This window comes from Gorilla gorilla, chromosome X (assembly GCF_029281585.2).
Source record: "Gorilla gorilla gorilla isolate KB3781 chromosome X, NHGRI_mGorGor1-v2.1_pri, whole genome shotgun sequence".
Taxonomy (NCBI): Eukaryota; Metazoa; Chordata; class Mammalia; order Primates; family Hominidae; genus Gorilla; species Gorilla gorilla.
In genome coordinates, this window is record NC_073247.2 from 64672283 (window position 1) to 64687632 (window position 15350).

General features: G+C 45.3%; 1 protein-coding gene across 2 annotated transcripts in view; it reads left to right on the forward strand.

The window, feature by feature from the left end:
* Window positions 1-10971, forward strand: part of GNL3L (G protein nucleolar 3 like) — a 37059-nt gene extending 26088 nt beyond the window's left edge. For both annotated transcript variants that reach the window (XM_019019411.3, XM_004064224.4), the window contains exons 14-16: window positions 203-330; window positions 4075-4294; window positions 6155-10971. In XM_019019411.3, coding sequence (XP_018874956.2) covers window positions 203-330; window positions 4075-4294; window positions 6155-6237 — 431 coding nt within the window. In that variant the 3' untranslated portion in view covers window positions 6238-10971. The remainder of the gene's footprint in view (window positions 1-202; window positions 331-4074; window positions 4295-6154) is intronic.
* The last annotated feature ends 4379 nt before the right edge of the window (window positions 10972-15350 follow it).

Sequence of the window (15350 nt, forward strand, 5' to 3'; positions counted from 1 at the left end):
GTCCAGCTCCCAGCAAGTGAATGTCCTACTGCAAAACCCATGCTTTTAATTCTTGGTGATGTGGCCTCTCAGCAGGAGTGAAAAAGTTCCTGCACCTGACTCCCCTGGGAAGCATCCATGTATCCTTTTCACTGAGGCCTGACCAGGGGGCTGGCAACAGAGGGGAGCCAGGGCCCTGACAGTGGTGTTGGTTGTGTTAAAGGCTTGGCCACCGGAGAATCTGATGAGCTGTTGGGTGACACGGACCCACTTGAAATGGAGATCAAGTTGCTCCATTCTCCGATGACGAAAATAGCAGATGCCATTGAAAATAAAACCACCGTGTATAAGGTACCTGTCATCTTTGTTCATGGCAACCCTCTTCTCTCCCCAGGGCTCTGGGAAGTGGTCAATCCCTTTTACCTGCCTTTCATGTGGTGAGATGTGGGTGGTTCACTCGCTCCCTGTGGGCTTCTGGATGCCTGGCCTAGTGCATCCTTTACCAAGCAATGACAGGTCCAGGAAGCAGGCATGCTCTCTAAGGCAGCTTTCCCAGCTCTGGTTCTAGCCCGTAGAACAGGTATCACTATCTAGCCACCCAGTTGTCCAACTTGCAAACGACTCTTTCTTCTCCCTAACTAGTACCAGGATTTTATTTTATTTTATTTTATTTATTTATTTTTTTTTTTTGAGACAGAGTCTCACTCTGTCACCCAGGCTGCAGTGCAGTGGCGTGATCTTGGCTCACTGCAGCCTCCGCCTCCCAGGTTCACGTGATTCTCCTGCCTCAGCCTCCCAATTAGCTGGAATTACAGGCATGCGCCACGACACCCGGCTTAATTTTTGTGTTTTTAGTAGAGACAGGGTTTTGCTATGTTGGCCAGGCTGGTCTCGAACCCCTGACCTCGGGTGATCTGCCTGCCTCGGCCTTCCAAAGTGCTAGGATTACAGGCATGAGCCACCATGCCTGGCCTGGGATCTTATACTCTGTCAGTCAGCAAGACCTATGTCTTCTCCCTCCTAAATCTTTTGACAAGCTTTTCATCCTTTTCATCCCTACCATTCCTGTTACCCTAAACTAAGCTTCCAGCCCTCACTTACTTGGACATATGTCCCAAGGTTTCTTTCTTTCTTTTTCTTTCTTTTTTGAGACAGAAACTCGCTCTGCCACCCAGGCTGGAGTGCAGTGGCGTGATCTCAGCTCACTGCAACCTCCGCCTCCTGGGTTCAAGCAATTCTCCTGCCTCAGCCTCCGGAGCAGCTGGGACTACAGGCGCCCACCACCATGCCTGGCTAATTTTTTTTTTTTTTTTTTTTTTGTAGAGATGAGGTTTCACTATGTTGGCCAGGCTGGTCTTGAGCTCCTGACCTCAGGTGATCCACCTGCCTCGGCCTCCCAAAGTGCTGGGATTACAGGCGTGAGCCACTGCACCCGGCCGTGTCCCCTGGTTTCTAATGGCCCAGTCTGACCATGTCACCTCCCCTGCTTAAACTGATTTCATGGCTCCCCAACACCTACACGATCAAGTCCATATGCCTGTGGCCTGCTATTGAAGATCTGCAGGGCATGATATGATGACTCCTAGAGGTTTTTTCAGCCTCTTCTTCTGCCAGTCCATCCCCCATCTCTGCCCTTGAGGAGTTCATATTTTAGTGGGCTTCAGACACAGACATCCGCACTGTGATGGGAGACACATAGGGTGCGGATAGGGGTCGAGGTTGGGACAGCATGGATCCAAGGACCCTAACCTGTACTACCTGTGGGTCAAGGAAGTCTTGCTTGAGTCATGTATTAGTCCGTTTTCATACTGCTGTAAAGAGCTGCCTGAGACTGGGTAATTTATAAAGGAAAGAGATTTAATTGACTCACAGTTCAGCATGGCTGGGGAGGACTCAGGAAACTTACAATCATGGCAGAAGGTGAAGGGGAAGCAGGCACCTTCTTCACAAGGTGGCAGGAAGACGAATGAACACAGGAGGAACTACCAAACACATAAAACCATCAGATCTCATGAGAACCCACTATCATGATAAGAGCATGGGGGAGACCACCCCCATGATTCAATTACTTCCACCTGGTCTCTCCCTTGACATGTAGGGATTATGGGAATTATGGGGTTTACAATTCAAGATGAGATTTTGGGTGGGGACACAGCCAAACCCTATCAAGCCACGTCTTGAAACCTGAGGAGTTCTCTGGGCAAGGGGGTCAGCAGCATGTGGTCCAGGACCCAGCCATGTCAGCCAGGCTGGTCTCGAACTCCTGACCCTAAGTGATCCGCCCTCCTTGGCCTCCCAAAGTGTTTGGATTACAGGTGTGACCCACTCTCCCCAGCCAGAGACAGACACTGTTTTTGGTACTCAGGTGTGCTCTATGTTTTTTCAGAGTTCAGTCAGGAATGAACCCTCCCCATCAGTAGTATGTTGACCACCACTATCATCCCTAACCTCAGTCACTCATCCTTCATGTTTCTGATGGGCAGTTACCATACTCCGATTAGTGGTATAGATCATTGTACCTTCTTTAGCCTGGTTGTTTCCTGAAGATGGAACCGAGGCCGGGCGCGGTGGCTCATGCCTGTAATCCCAGCACTTTGGGAAGCCAAGGCGGGTGGATCACCTGAGGTCAGGAGTTCGAGGCCAGCCTGGCCAACATGGTGAAACCCCGTCTCTACTAAAAATAAAAAAAATTAGCCAGGTGTGGTGATGCATGCCTATAATCTCAGCTACTCGGGAGGTTGAGGCAGGAGGATTGCTTGAACCTAGGAGGCACAGGCTACAGTGAGCCAAGATCATACCACTGCACTCCAGCCTGGGCAACAGAGCGAAACTCTGTCTCAAAAAAAAAAAAAAAGATGGAATGGAGTCACTCATTTCTCTGTCCCAGCATTGCCCCACACAGAGCTGGACACAAAGTAGATGTCAAAAAAAAAATTTTTTTTTAAGACAGGGTCTTGCTCTGGCACCCAGGCTGGAGTGCAGTGGTGTGATCTTGGCTCACTGCAGCCTTGAACTCTGGGCTCAAGCAATCCCCCCACCTCAGCCTCCCAAGTGCCTGGGATTACAGATGCAAGCCACCATGCGCAGCTAATTTTATTTTTATTTTTATTTTTTGAGACAGGGTCTTGCTCTGTTGCCCAGGCCGGAGTGCAGTGGTGCAGTCTTGGCTCACTGCAACCTGCACCTCCTGGGTTCAAGTGATTTTCCTGCCTCAGCCTCCCAAGTAGCTGGGATTATAGGCACCCCTCACCATGCCTGGCTAATTTTTGTATTTTCAGTAGAGAAAGGTTTCACCATGTTGGCCAGGCTGGTCTGGAACTCCTGACCTCAAGTGATCTGCCCGCCTCAGCCTCCCAAAGTGCTAGGATTACAGGAGTGAGCCACCACGCCCAGCCTCCCAGCTAATTTTTAACAATTGTTTGTAGAGACGAAGGTCTCATTTTGATGCTTAGGCTGGTCTCAAACTCCTGGGCTCAAGTGATCCTCCTGCCTTGGCCTCCCAAAGTGCTAGGATTACAGACCTAATCCTAGTGAACCACTGCACCTGCCAGAAAATTTTTTTTTTTGAGACAGAGTCTCTGTTACCAGGCTGGAGTGCAGTGGTGCGATCTCGGCTCTCTGCAACTGCCGCCTCCCAGGTTCAAGTGATTCTCTTGCCTCAGCCTCCCGAGTAGCTAGGACTACAGGTGTGTGCCACCATGCCCAGCTAATTTTTGTATTTTTAGTAGAGACGGGGTTTCATCGTGTTGGCCAGGATGGTCTCGATCTCTTGACTTTGTGATCCGCCTGTCTCAGCCTCCCCAAGTGCTGGGATTATAGGCATGAGCCACCGTGCCCGGCCTACCTTTTCATTTTATTCTTGTAGAAGCCATGCAAACTACCCCTTATCCACCCCCCATTTGACAGATAGGGAACTGAGGCTGAGCGTTAACTAAGCACCTGCTGGAGTGTGGTGGGGCCAGAATTGGAGCCTAGTTCCACATGGCTCCAGGCTCCTGTTCTTACCCAAGCCTGTGTCCCTACCTTTTCTGCAGAAGTCTTTGGAGGTTCTCTGGGGGTTAAGACCTCATCGTTATGTTTTCTGTCTCTTCCTAGATTGGAGATCTCACTGGGTATTGCACCAATCCGAACCGTCATCAGATGGGGTGGGCTAAACGCAATGTGGACCACCGCCCTAAGAGCAACAGTATGGTGGATGTCTGTTCAGTGGACCGCCGCTCAGTGCTGCAGAGGATCATGGAGACGGACCCCCTGCAACAGGGCCAGGCTCTGGCATCTGCCCTGAAAAATAAGAAGAAGATGCAGAAACGTGCAGGTGGGAGCCCCTGACCAACCCTGTGCTCTAAAAGGGGCCCACATGGGATCTTTTTTTGTTTTTTTTTTCTGGCTCACTGCAGTCTCCGCCCCCTGGGTTCAAGCGATTCTCCTGCCTCAGCTTCCTGAGTAGCTGGGATTACAGGCACCTGCCACCATGTCCGGCTCATTTTTGTATTTTTAGTAGAGACGATGTTTCGCCATGTTGGCCAGGCTGGTCTCAAACTCCTGACCTCAGGTGATCCACTTGCCTCGGCCTTCCAAAGTGCTAGGATTACAGATGTGAGCCATTGCACGTGGCCCCACCTGGGATCTTGATTGGGGCTCCTGAATGAGTATCTCTCTGTGTCCAGCTCCAGTCTAGGGTTGGGGGCAGGGATGAGCTAGGAGGCTCAACTACTAGCACAGTGGTTCTCAAACTTCAGCTCGCATCAGGATTCCCTGGAGGGTTTGTTAAAACACAGATTTCTGTGCCCCTCCCTCATAGTTTCTAATTGAGTAGGTCTTCTGTGGGGCCTGTTAGAATTTGTATTTCTAACAGGTTCCCAGCTGATGCTATTTCTCTGGGGATCACACTGGGAGAACCACTGGCCTGCCTAGTCTGTGTATCAAATAACGACCATTTATTTATCAGGTACTCTCTATGTGTTAGGTAGCTTGCAGGCTATATATCAATAGGCAATATACTCAAAATCCTACAGGTACAAGAGGATATACAGTAAAATCTCTCCCACCCGCTAGTCATCCAGACCGCCCCCTCGTCAGCCAGTTAGTTTATTGTGTCTTTCCTGACAAGCAAATATCTATATATTCTTTGTTCTCTTTTTCCACACAAATGCCAATCTACTGGACACATGGTTTTGCCCTATCATTTTTCCACTCACTATATCTTAGGGATATGTCTATGTTAATACACAAAAGAACTTCTTCCCCTCGTTTTAATGGTGGTACATTGTGTAGCTGGCCCATTTGGGTTTCCATGCTGTACTTTTCACTAACTCATTGCAAAAGTCTTCCCCTTATTTGATAAGTGAGAAAACTGAGGTCCAGAGACATTAAGTGACACACTAAAGGTAAGACAACTTGTAGTTGATGGAGCCAAAATACAGACTTTGGGTTGATTGACCCCAACAGCCCTATTCTTTGAACTAGATTGTGTTCTGTAACCAAACATACACAATCAGACATTCACTCTTGGCCTGGCTCCACACTGAGTCCTGGGAATTCAGATGAATTGCCTTTGAACTCCTAGTCTTATTAGGGAGTGAGGAGGAGACAAGAAAACAGACCTTGGCAGCACGAGCACATAGTAATCACGTTGAAGACCCAGCAAGCACAGTGAGGGAACCTAACCCAGCCTGGGGATGGTGGTTGGATAGGGGTGATCAGAGAAAGCCTCCTGGAGGAGGTGAAGTCTGGGGGGCATCCTGAGGAACAACAGGGTGTGTCTGGGGGATGGGAGGTGTGCGTGGTGAACGTTCAGGCTTATGGCGAACATACAGCCATGTTGCCCTTTGCTGTGAGAGCTTTGTTTTGAGGGTAATGGTAGAGCACTAAGTTTGACATAGTAAAAGAAAATTATTGCTTTGGTATTTGGACAAAAATACTTGGAGCCCAGTGAGTCTGAAACCCTGAGATAGAAGCTGTGTTGGGATGATCATTTCACAGGTAGAAAAATGGATTGTCTACCTGTGAAGCTGAGCAGTGGCTTCCAGCACTCACCAGTTTTGTGGTAGTGTTTGGGGGTAAGTGAGCCAGTTCAGGAGCTTGGTGTAGACCAAGGTAGATGTAGGCCAGCGTCAGCAGGCCTCCTGGTGGCAAGCCAGCCACCAAAAGATTGCCTGTATTTCTCCATTTGCAGATAAAATCGCCAGCAAGCTGTCTGATTCCATGATGTCTGCTCTCGACCTCTCTGGCAATGCTGATGATGGTGTTGGTGACTAATCGACTGATCTCACTTCCCTTCCGCTCCAAGCACCAGTTCCGGTGGTACGGGGGAATACCAGTGAAATAGTTTGGTTCTCCCTGAAGCATATGCATATTGAAAGAACGCTTTCCCCACTGTGTGTCTTCTCCCCCTCCTCCAGTAAAAACAGTCCCGGCTAGGTGCTGTGGCTCACGTCTGTAATCCCAGCACTTTGGGAGGCCGAGGTGGGCAGATCATCTGAGGTCAGGAGTTCGAGACCAGCCTGGCCAACATGGTGAAACCCCGTCTCTACTAAAAATACAAAAAAATTTAGCCGTGCTTAGTGGCAGGTGCCTATAATCCCAGCTACTTGGGAGGCTGAGGCAGGAGAATCGCCTGAACCTGGGAGACTAAGGCAGAAGAATCGCCTGAACCTGGGAGGCAGAGGTTGCAGTGAGCCTAGACGGCACCATTGCACTCTAGCCTGGGCAACAACACGAAACTCCGTCCCAAAAAAAAAAAAAAAAAAAAAAATCCCAAGGGGCTGCAGCTGCCAAATCCAATACCCTCTATTTAACCCCTACTCTGTTTTACAAGAGAAATAAAAGTAGCAGCAGCAGAGCTCAGGTGCTAACACCTGTTGAGGGCTGACCTACAAAACTCTGCCTACAAAACTCTCTTAGACAGGTGAATATGCCACTAGAAGTTAGGTTGCTGGTAGACCTGGGGGTCCCTGCGGGAGGGTGATGGTTTCTTTACCACCCCACAGGAGATTTCAGTGGCAAGGGATGCCTGCAGTGGGCTTTGGCCCATGCATCTTCCAAGTCCATAGGTCTTCACCTGGGTGGCAGTGAGAAAAAGTAGAAAGTAATGAGCCTCCTGTGTCTCTGGAAGGTTCTAGGGATAGGGTAGAGGGAAGAAGAGAACAAACAAGCCTGGCTTGTGCTGAAGTATGGTAGGCACTACCCTGTTTGCGTGAAGAGAAAACAAAGCACCTGTTAGTAGGGAGGCTTTAGGGGGAAGCCCTGTCTTGGGGCCATTCCTGGGCAGATTGTGAATTGGAGGAATCTCTTTAACTGAAGTACTCTGGCTGGACCCTGCCCTTGTGTGACCATGTCTCCTATTGCACCAGCATTTGAATTCCATGGCTCAAGAGGGTTCTGGTACCATTTATTCACAGACTGTATCCTCGAGAGAGCTGCTATATATGGGAGTGTACCAGCCAACTCCTTTTCCAGTGTCTGTAAGTCACCTCATTAAAGTATAATTAGCTGTCTCCTCTGGGAGATCCTACCCCATCAGACAAGGGCAGTGAGCCCAAGCAGTGCCAGAGGCCCTCAGAAAGGGATTAGGGTAGATGATTGCAACTGAAACACAATCTTCTTTCTTTGCCAGGGTATTTTGGGGGTTTTGCCCACAACTTCACTTCCCAGCAATTTACTTGAGTTGACACATTTGAAGTGGGTGGGCATAGCATTACTGCAGTCTTGGATGTCTACCCCAAACTTCCACACCATCCTTCGACCCACAGCTGCACCTTTATTTATTTATTTTGCTCTGTTGCCCAGGCTGGAGTGCCATGGCGTGATCTCGGCTCACTGCAACCTCTGCCTCCCGGGTTCAAGTGATCCTCCTGCCTTAGCCTCCCAAGTAGCTGGGATTACAGGCACCTGCCACCACACCTGGCTAGTTTTTGTATTTTTAGTAGAGACGATGGTTCACCATGTTGACCAGGCTGGTCTCGAACTCTTGACCTCAAGTGATCCACTCGCTTCGGCCTCCCAAAGTGCTGGGATTATAGGCATGAGCCACTGTGCCCAGCCCCACAGCTGCATCTTAACCTTGCCTTTGCCTCTGCGTCTCAAGCTGGTACCTCCTAATTTACATCCTAAGAGTGGAACCATGTGACAAGGACTGGAGTGCCATTGGCTGTGGACTGTTCAGGCAGGGAAGTACAAGACCACTCTTGTATTCAGAGGCAACCAAAGGAGAGAATTACGTACTTGTTGAGTACAAACTGCACCAAGCCCTGGAGACCCATTACCACCTTTAACCCTCAATACAGCTCTGCTAGTAAGGGATTCGTCTCCCCAAATGAAAAAAAAAAGTAATCTCAGAATGTTGGCTGAGCATGGTGGCTCACACCTGTAATCCCAGTTATGCAGGAGGCTGAGGCAGGAGAATCACTTGATCTCAGGAGGCGGAGGTTGCAGTGAGTCGACATCACACCACTGCACTCCAGCCTGGGGGACAGAGTGAGACTTCGTCTCGAAAAAAAAAAAAAAAAAAGTTGACAGGATGGCCAGACCCACGTGGGCATATTAAGTGGTGGTGCTAGGATTGGAACCCAAGCGTGATTAAAACCCTATGCAGGCCCTTTCCTCTATATTGTACTGCCTCCTTAACAAAGGAAGATTGATTAAGCCCCTACTTTGTGCCAGTCTCTGTTATCAAGTCCGTTAAATGCATTTAACGTTAAATTTTTTCTTTTTTGGTTTAAAAAACTAGTTTCTTAAACTACTAGTTTTTAGTGTCTTGCTAAAACTACACTCTGTGCTCTTGAATAGGCTACAACTTATTTCACACTATCTCATTGAACTCTCCTGGTATGTGATAGTGTTATAATGAAAAATTGCATACCAGGACAGCTAAGTCTATTTTGCAACCATACAGCGTTTCATAATTTAGCATTTAAAATACAGACAGTCCCCGACTTTTGGTGGTTTGATGTGGGATTTTTGGTGGAAAAGCAGTATACATTCAGAATGCACCTCTACTTATGATGGGGCTACTTCCTGGTAAACCCATTGTAATGTGCAAATTACGGGTTTATCAGGAGGTGACCCCATCGGTAATGGAGAAGTGCTGGGAGGTAAATATTAGAAATGGAAGTATCTAAATGAGTAAGAAACAGCATGGGAGCATAATTTGGCCAAAATCAAACAGAACTAAAGTAGTCATGTTGGTAAGAATTCGGGACTGCAGGCCAGTTACGATAGCTCTCACCTGTAATCCCAGCATTTTGGGAGGCCAAGGCAGGCGGATCACTTGAGGTCAGGAGTTCAAGACCAGCCTAAACAATATGGCGAAACCTCATCTCTACCAAAAAAATACAAAGATTAGCTGGGCATGGTGTCTCATGCCTGTAGTCCCAGCTACCCATGGGGCTGAGGCAGGAGGATCTCTTGAGCCCAGGAGGTCGATGCTGCATTGAGCCGAGATTGTGCCACTGCACTCCAGCGTGGGCAACAGAGTGAGACTGTCTCAGGGAAAAAAAAAAAAGAGGAAAACAAAAAAGACGTTGGGAATGCAGTTTCTCTACCTACAGCATATCTCAAAGGTTTTTTTTAAAAAAGTATTTTCTTTTTACCTTCATTTTTCAAAACAATTAGGGTACAATTTACATATAGTAAAGTTCACTCTTTATAGTTTTAGTTATGTGAGTTTGTACAAACATATACAGGAGTGAACCACTACCACAATCGAAATATAGTTGCATCACCCCCCTAAAACTCTCCAGGCCCTTTTGTAGTCAACTCCTACCCCCAACCCTCAGATTCTGCTAACCACTGATTTGTTTTCTGCCCTTATAGTTTTGCTTTAGTATGACTGTCATATCAATAGAATCATACAATGAGTAGGCTTATTTTATGCCTTCAGGTTTTAAAAATTATAAACATTTACATTACAGTAAAATTCACTCTGGTATACAGTTCTATAAAGCTCTGATAAATGTGTAGAGTTGTGTAACCACCAATGCAACCAAGGTACAGAACAGTCCTCTTAGCCTCTCCCTACCAAATTTATTCCTGCTACTTTGTAGTCAAAACCAGTCCCCTACACCCAAACCCTGGCAGTCACTGGTTTTTTTCTTCGTTCTCTTTTTTTTTTTTTTTTTGAGACAGAGTTTAGCTCTGTTGTCCAGGCTGGAGTGGTGCAGTGGCGTGATCTCGGTTCACTGCAACCTCCGCCTCCAGGGTTCAAGCGGTTCTCCTGCCTCAGCCTCCCGAGTAGCTGGGATTATGGGCGCCCGCCACCACGCCCAGCTAATTTTTGTATTTTTAGTAGAGATGGGGTTTCACTGTTTTGGCCAGGCTGGTCTCAAACTCCTGACCTCATGATCCTCCTGCCTCAGCCTCCCAAAGTGCTGGGATTACAAGAGTAAGCCACTGCGCCTGGCCTTTTTCTTTGTTCTTATATTTTTGTCTTTTTTTTTTTTTTTTTTTTTTTTTTTTTGAGACAGAGTCTCACTCTTTCACTGAGGCTGGAGTGCAGTGGCGTGATCTTGGCTCACTACAACCTCCACCTCCTGGGTTCAAGCGATTCTCCTGCCTTAGCCTCCCGAGTAACAGGGACTACAGGTGCCCACCACCATGCTGGGCTAATTCTTGTATTTTTAGTAGAGGCGGGGGTTTCACCACACTGGCCAGACTGGTCTTGAACTTCTGACCTCAAAAGATCCACCCACCTTGGCCTCCCAAAGTGCTGGGATTATAGGCATGAACCACCGTGTCCGGCCATATATTTTCGTCTTTTGAAGAATGTTATATACGTGAAATTATATGGTATGTAGCATTTTGAGAGCAACTTCTTTTGCTATGAGTAATACATTTGAGATTCATCCATATTTCTCAGTATATTAATAGTTCTTATTTCTGAGTCACTCCATTGTGTGGATTTACTACTGTTTATTCCCCAGTTGAAGGATGTTTAGGATCTTTGCAGTTTTGGACAATTACAAGTAAAGCTGCTATAAACATTTGTATGCAACATTTTGTGTTTTCATTTATCTATAGTGAATACCTAGAGTTGGATTGCTGGGATATATGGTAAGCATATGTTTGACATTTTAAGAAACTTCTAAACTGTTTTTCAAAGTGGCTCTACCATTTCACATTCCCATCAGTATGAAAGTTTCATTTCCACATCCTCTCTAGTACTTGGGGGTGTCAGTTTAGTTTTTTAATTTTTAAATTTTTTTTTTTTTTTATACATTTAAATAGAGATGGGGTCTCACTGTGTTGACCAGGATGGTCTTGAACTGCTGGCCTCAAGTAATCCTCCCATCTCGGTCTCCCAAAGTGCTAGGATTACAGGTGTGAGCCACCATGCCCAGCCAGGTTTTTTGACATTAGGTATGTGGTGGTATCTCATCGTTTTTATTTGCATCCTCTAATGATTTGAGCATATTTTATATGCTTATTTGCTATCTACATATCTTCTTTGGCAAGGTGTTCACATCTCTTGCATATTTTGGATTGTTTTATTATTTTTGAATTTTGAGGATTATATGCTGGATACAAGAGTTTTTTTTTTTTTTTTTTTTTTTTGAAACAGAGTCCTCACCCAGGTTGGAGTGCAGTGGTGCAATCTCGGCTCACTGCAACCTCCGCCTCCTGGGTTCAAGTAATTCTCATGCCTCAGCCTCCTGAGTAGCTGGAATTACAGGCGCAGGCCACCATGCTTGGCTAACTTTTATATTTTTACTAGAGACAAGGTTTCACCATGTTGGCAAGGCTGGTCTTGAACTCTGGACCTCAAGTGATACACCCGTCTTAGCCTCCCAAAGTTCTGGGATTACAGGCATGAGCCATTGTGCCTGGCCAGTATCTTGTCTTCTCATTCTGTAAACAGTGTCTTTTTTTCATTATGGGAAAGCTTTATTGACACATTTGTTTTTATTTTTAAAAATTGTGGTAAAATACACAGAACATAAACGTTACCATCTGATATGGTTTGGCTGTGTCCACACCTAAATCTCGAATTGTAGTTCCCATAATCCCCACACATATGTACCACATTTTCTTTATCCAGTCTGTCGTTGATAGACATTTAGGTCGATTCCATGTCTTTGGTATTGTGAATAGTGCTGCAGTGAACATATGTGTACATGTGTCTTTATGGCAGAATGATTTATATTATGCATAACCAAAACTGTACTTATTAAACAATAACCTCCCAACCCCTTCTGCCCACAACCTCTGGCGACTGCCATGCTACTTTCTGTCTCTGAATTTGGATACCCTGATAGTCATATAATATTTATCTTTTTGTGACTGGCTTATTTCACTTTGCATAATGTATTCAAGCTTAATCTGTGTTGTAGCCTGTGTCAGAATTTCTTTTCTTTTTAATGATGAGTATTATTCTATTGTATGTATATACCACATTTTATTTATCCATTCATCCACTGATGGACATGTGCATTGTTCCCACCTTTTGGCTATTGTGAAAAATGCTGTTATGAAGATGGGTATGGAGATCTCTCCCCTTTTTTTGAGACAGGATCTCACTCTGTCACCCAGGCTGGGGTGCAAGTGGTGTGCTCATAGGTCACTGTAGCTTCGACCTCCTGGGCTCAAGCGAACCTCCCATCTCCGCCTCTTGAGTAGCTGGGACCACAGGCATGTGCCACCATGGCTGTTAAATTTATTAATTTGTTCTTCTATGGATCATGCTTTTTGTGTTACATCAGAGGAGTCTTTGCTTAACATGAGATGACAAAGGTTTTCTCCCATGTTTCCTCCTAAAAGTTTTATAGTTTTAGGTTTTACATTTAGGTCTATGATCCATTTTGAGTCAATTTTTGTATATGGTACAAGGTATGAATCTATGCTTTTTAAAAAAATACGGTTACCCAATTTTTCTAGCAGTATGTGCTAAAACTTTGCTAAAGTCACTTAGTTCTAGTAGCTTTTTTTTGCAGATTTAACCAGACTTTCTACATAGACAATCATATCTTCTGTGAATAAACATGGTTTTATTTCTTCATGTCTAATATATATGTCTGCATTTTTTTTTTGTCTTATTGTAGTCGCTGGGACTTCCAGTACTACACTGAGTAAGAGTGGTGGCCAGGTGCGGAGGCTCACTCCTGTAATCCCAGCACTTTGGGAGGCTGAGGTGGGCTGATCACCTGAGGTCGGGAGTTTGAGACCAGTCTGACCAACATGGAGAAACCCCGTCTCTACTAAAAATACAAAATTAGCTGGGTGTGGTGGCGCATGCCTGTAATCCTGGCAACTCAGGATGCTGAGGCAGGAGAATCACTTGAACCCAGGAGGCAGAGGTTGCAGTGAGCCGAGATCGCACCATTGCACTCTAGCCTGGGCAACAAGGGCGAAACTCCATCTCAAAAAAAAAAAAAAAAAGAATGGTGAGCACAGGCATCCCTGTCTTGTTTCTGACTTTAGGGGAAAGTATTCTTTCTGCCTTTAACCATTAAATATGTTAGATTTTTGTACTGCCCTTTACAAGTATGAGGTGCTAAGGGTTTGTTTTAGGAATGGATGTTAGATTTTCTTAAATGTTTTTATGCATCTATTGAAATGATTACATGGTTTTTCTTTTGTGGTTTGTTTTTAATGTAGTTTTAATAAATTATATTGATTGATTTTCTTATGATAAACCAATCCTGCATTCCTGTGATAAACCCCACTTTGTCATGATGTATTATTCTTTTTTTTTTTTTTTTTGTGAGACGGAGTCTCACTCTGTCACCCAGGCTGGAGTGCAGTGGCGTGATCTTGGCTCACTGCAACCTCTGCCTCCCGGGTTCAAGTGATTCTCCTGCCTCAGCCTCCTGAGTAGCTGGGACTACAGGTGCGTGCCACCACGCCCGGCTAATTTTTGTATTTTTAGTAGAGATGGGGTTTCACCATATTGGCCAGGCTGGTCTCGAACTCCTGACCTTGTGATCTGCCCGCCTCAGGCTCCCAAAGTGCTGGGATTACAGGCATGAGCCATTGCACCCAGCCTATTCTTTTAATAAATTGTTGGGAAGTTATATTAGTTTCTATTGCTGCTGTAAAAAATTAGCACAGACTTTGTGGCTTAAAACAACACAAATCTATCATCTTACACTTCTAGAGGTGAGAGGTCCCAAATGAGTTTCACTGGGCCAAAATTGGTGTTGTCAGGGTTACACTCTCTCCAGAGACTCTAGGGGAGAATCCATTTCCTTGCCTTTTTCAGCTTCTAGAGGCTGCTTAGATTCCTAGAATAATGGCTTCTTTCCTCATCTTCAAAATAACTATGTAGTATCTTTTTTTTTTTTTTTTTTTTTTGAGACGGAGTCTCACACACTGTCGCCCAGGCTGGAGTGCAGTGGCACGATCTCCGCTCACTGCAACCTCTGCCTCCTGGGTTCAAGTGATTCTCCTGCCTCAGCCTCCCAAGTAGCTGGGATTAGAGGCATGCGCCACCATGCCCGGCTAATTTTTTGTATTTTTAGTAGAGATGGGGTTTCACCGTGTTGGCCAGGCTGGTCTTGAACTCCTGACCTCATGATCCATCTGCCTGGGCCTCCCAAAGTGCTGGGATTATAGGCGTGAGCCACGACGCCTGGCCAACAATGTAGTATTTTTTCTCTCTTCTGAACCTCTCTTCCAATCCTTATATCTTCTCTGACTCTGATCTTCCTGCCTCTCACTTAAAAGGACTCTTGTGATTACTTTGCATGCATTGGGATCATCTAGGATAATCTCCACATCTCAATATGTTTAAGTTAATCACATCTGGAAAGTTCCTTTAACCATGTAAAGTAACATATTCAAAAGTTTTGGAGATTAGGATCTGTAGATCTTTGAGGATGGGAGGCATTATTCAGCCTACCGCAGATGTAATTTGATAAATTTTTGCTTAGAATTTTTGTATCTACATAAGGATATTGGTCTGAAGTTTTCTTTTGTTTAATGTCTTTATCTTTGGTATCGGGGTAATACTGACCTCATAGAATGGGTTGGGAAGTGTTTCCTGTTTTTGGAAGAGTCTGTGTACAATTGGTATCATTTCTTAAATTTTAGAGTTTACCAGTAAGTTTTATTTGTGGGAAGGTTTAAGACTACAATTTCAATTTTTAAAATATATATAGGGCTATTCAGGTTATATTTCTTCTTGTGTGAGGATTGGTAATTAGTGTTTTAAAGAAAGTTCTTCATTTCATGTATTTTATCAAATTAATTTTTGTAAAGTTGTTAATATCCTCTTATCATTTTGTATAAATTGTTAAAACGATTCTAAAATTGATAAGGAAATGCAAAGTAGTTAGAATGTAGTCAAAGCAACTCTGAAAAAGGAACAAAGTTGGAAGACTAACACAATGTGATGCCACTTTTGTCATTCCTGATATTAATAGTTTGTGCCTTTTTCC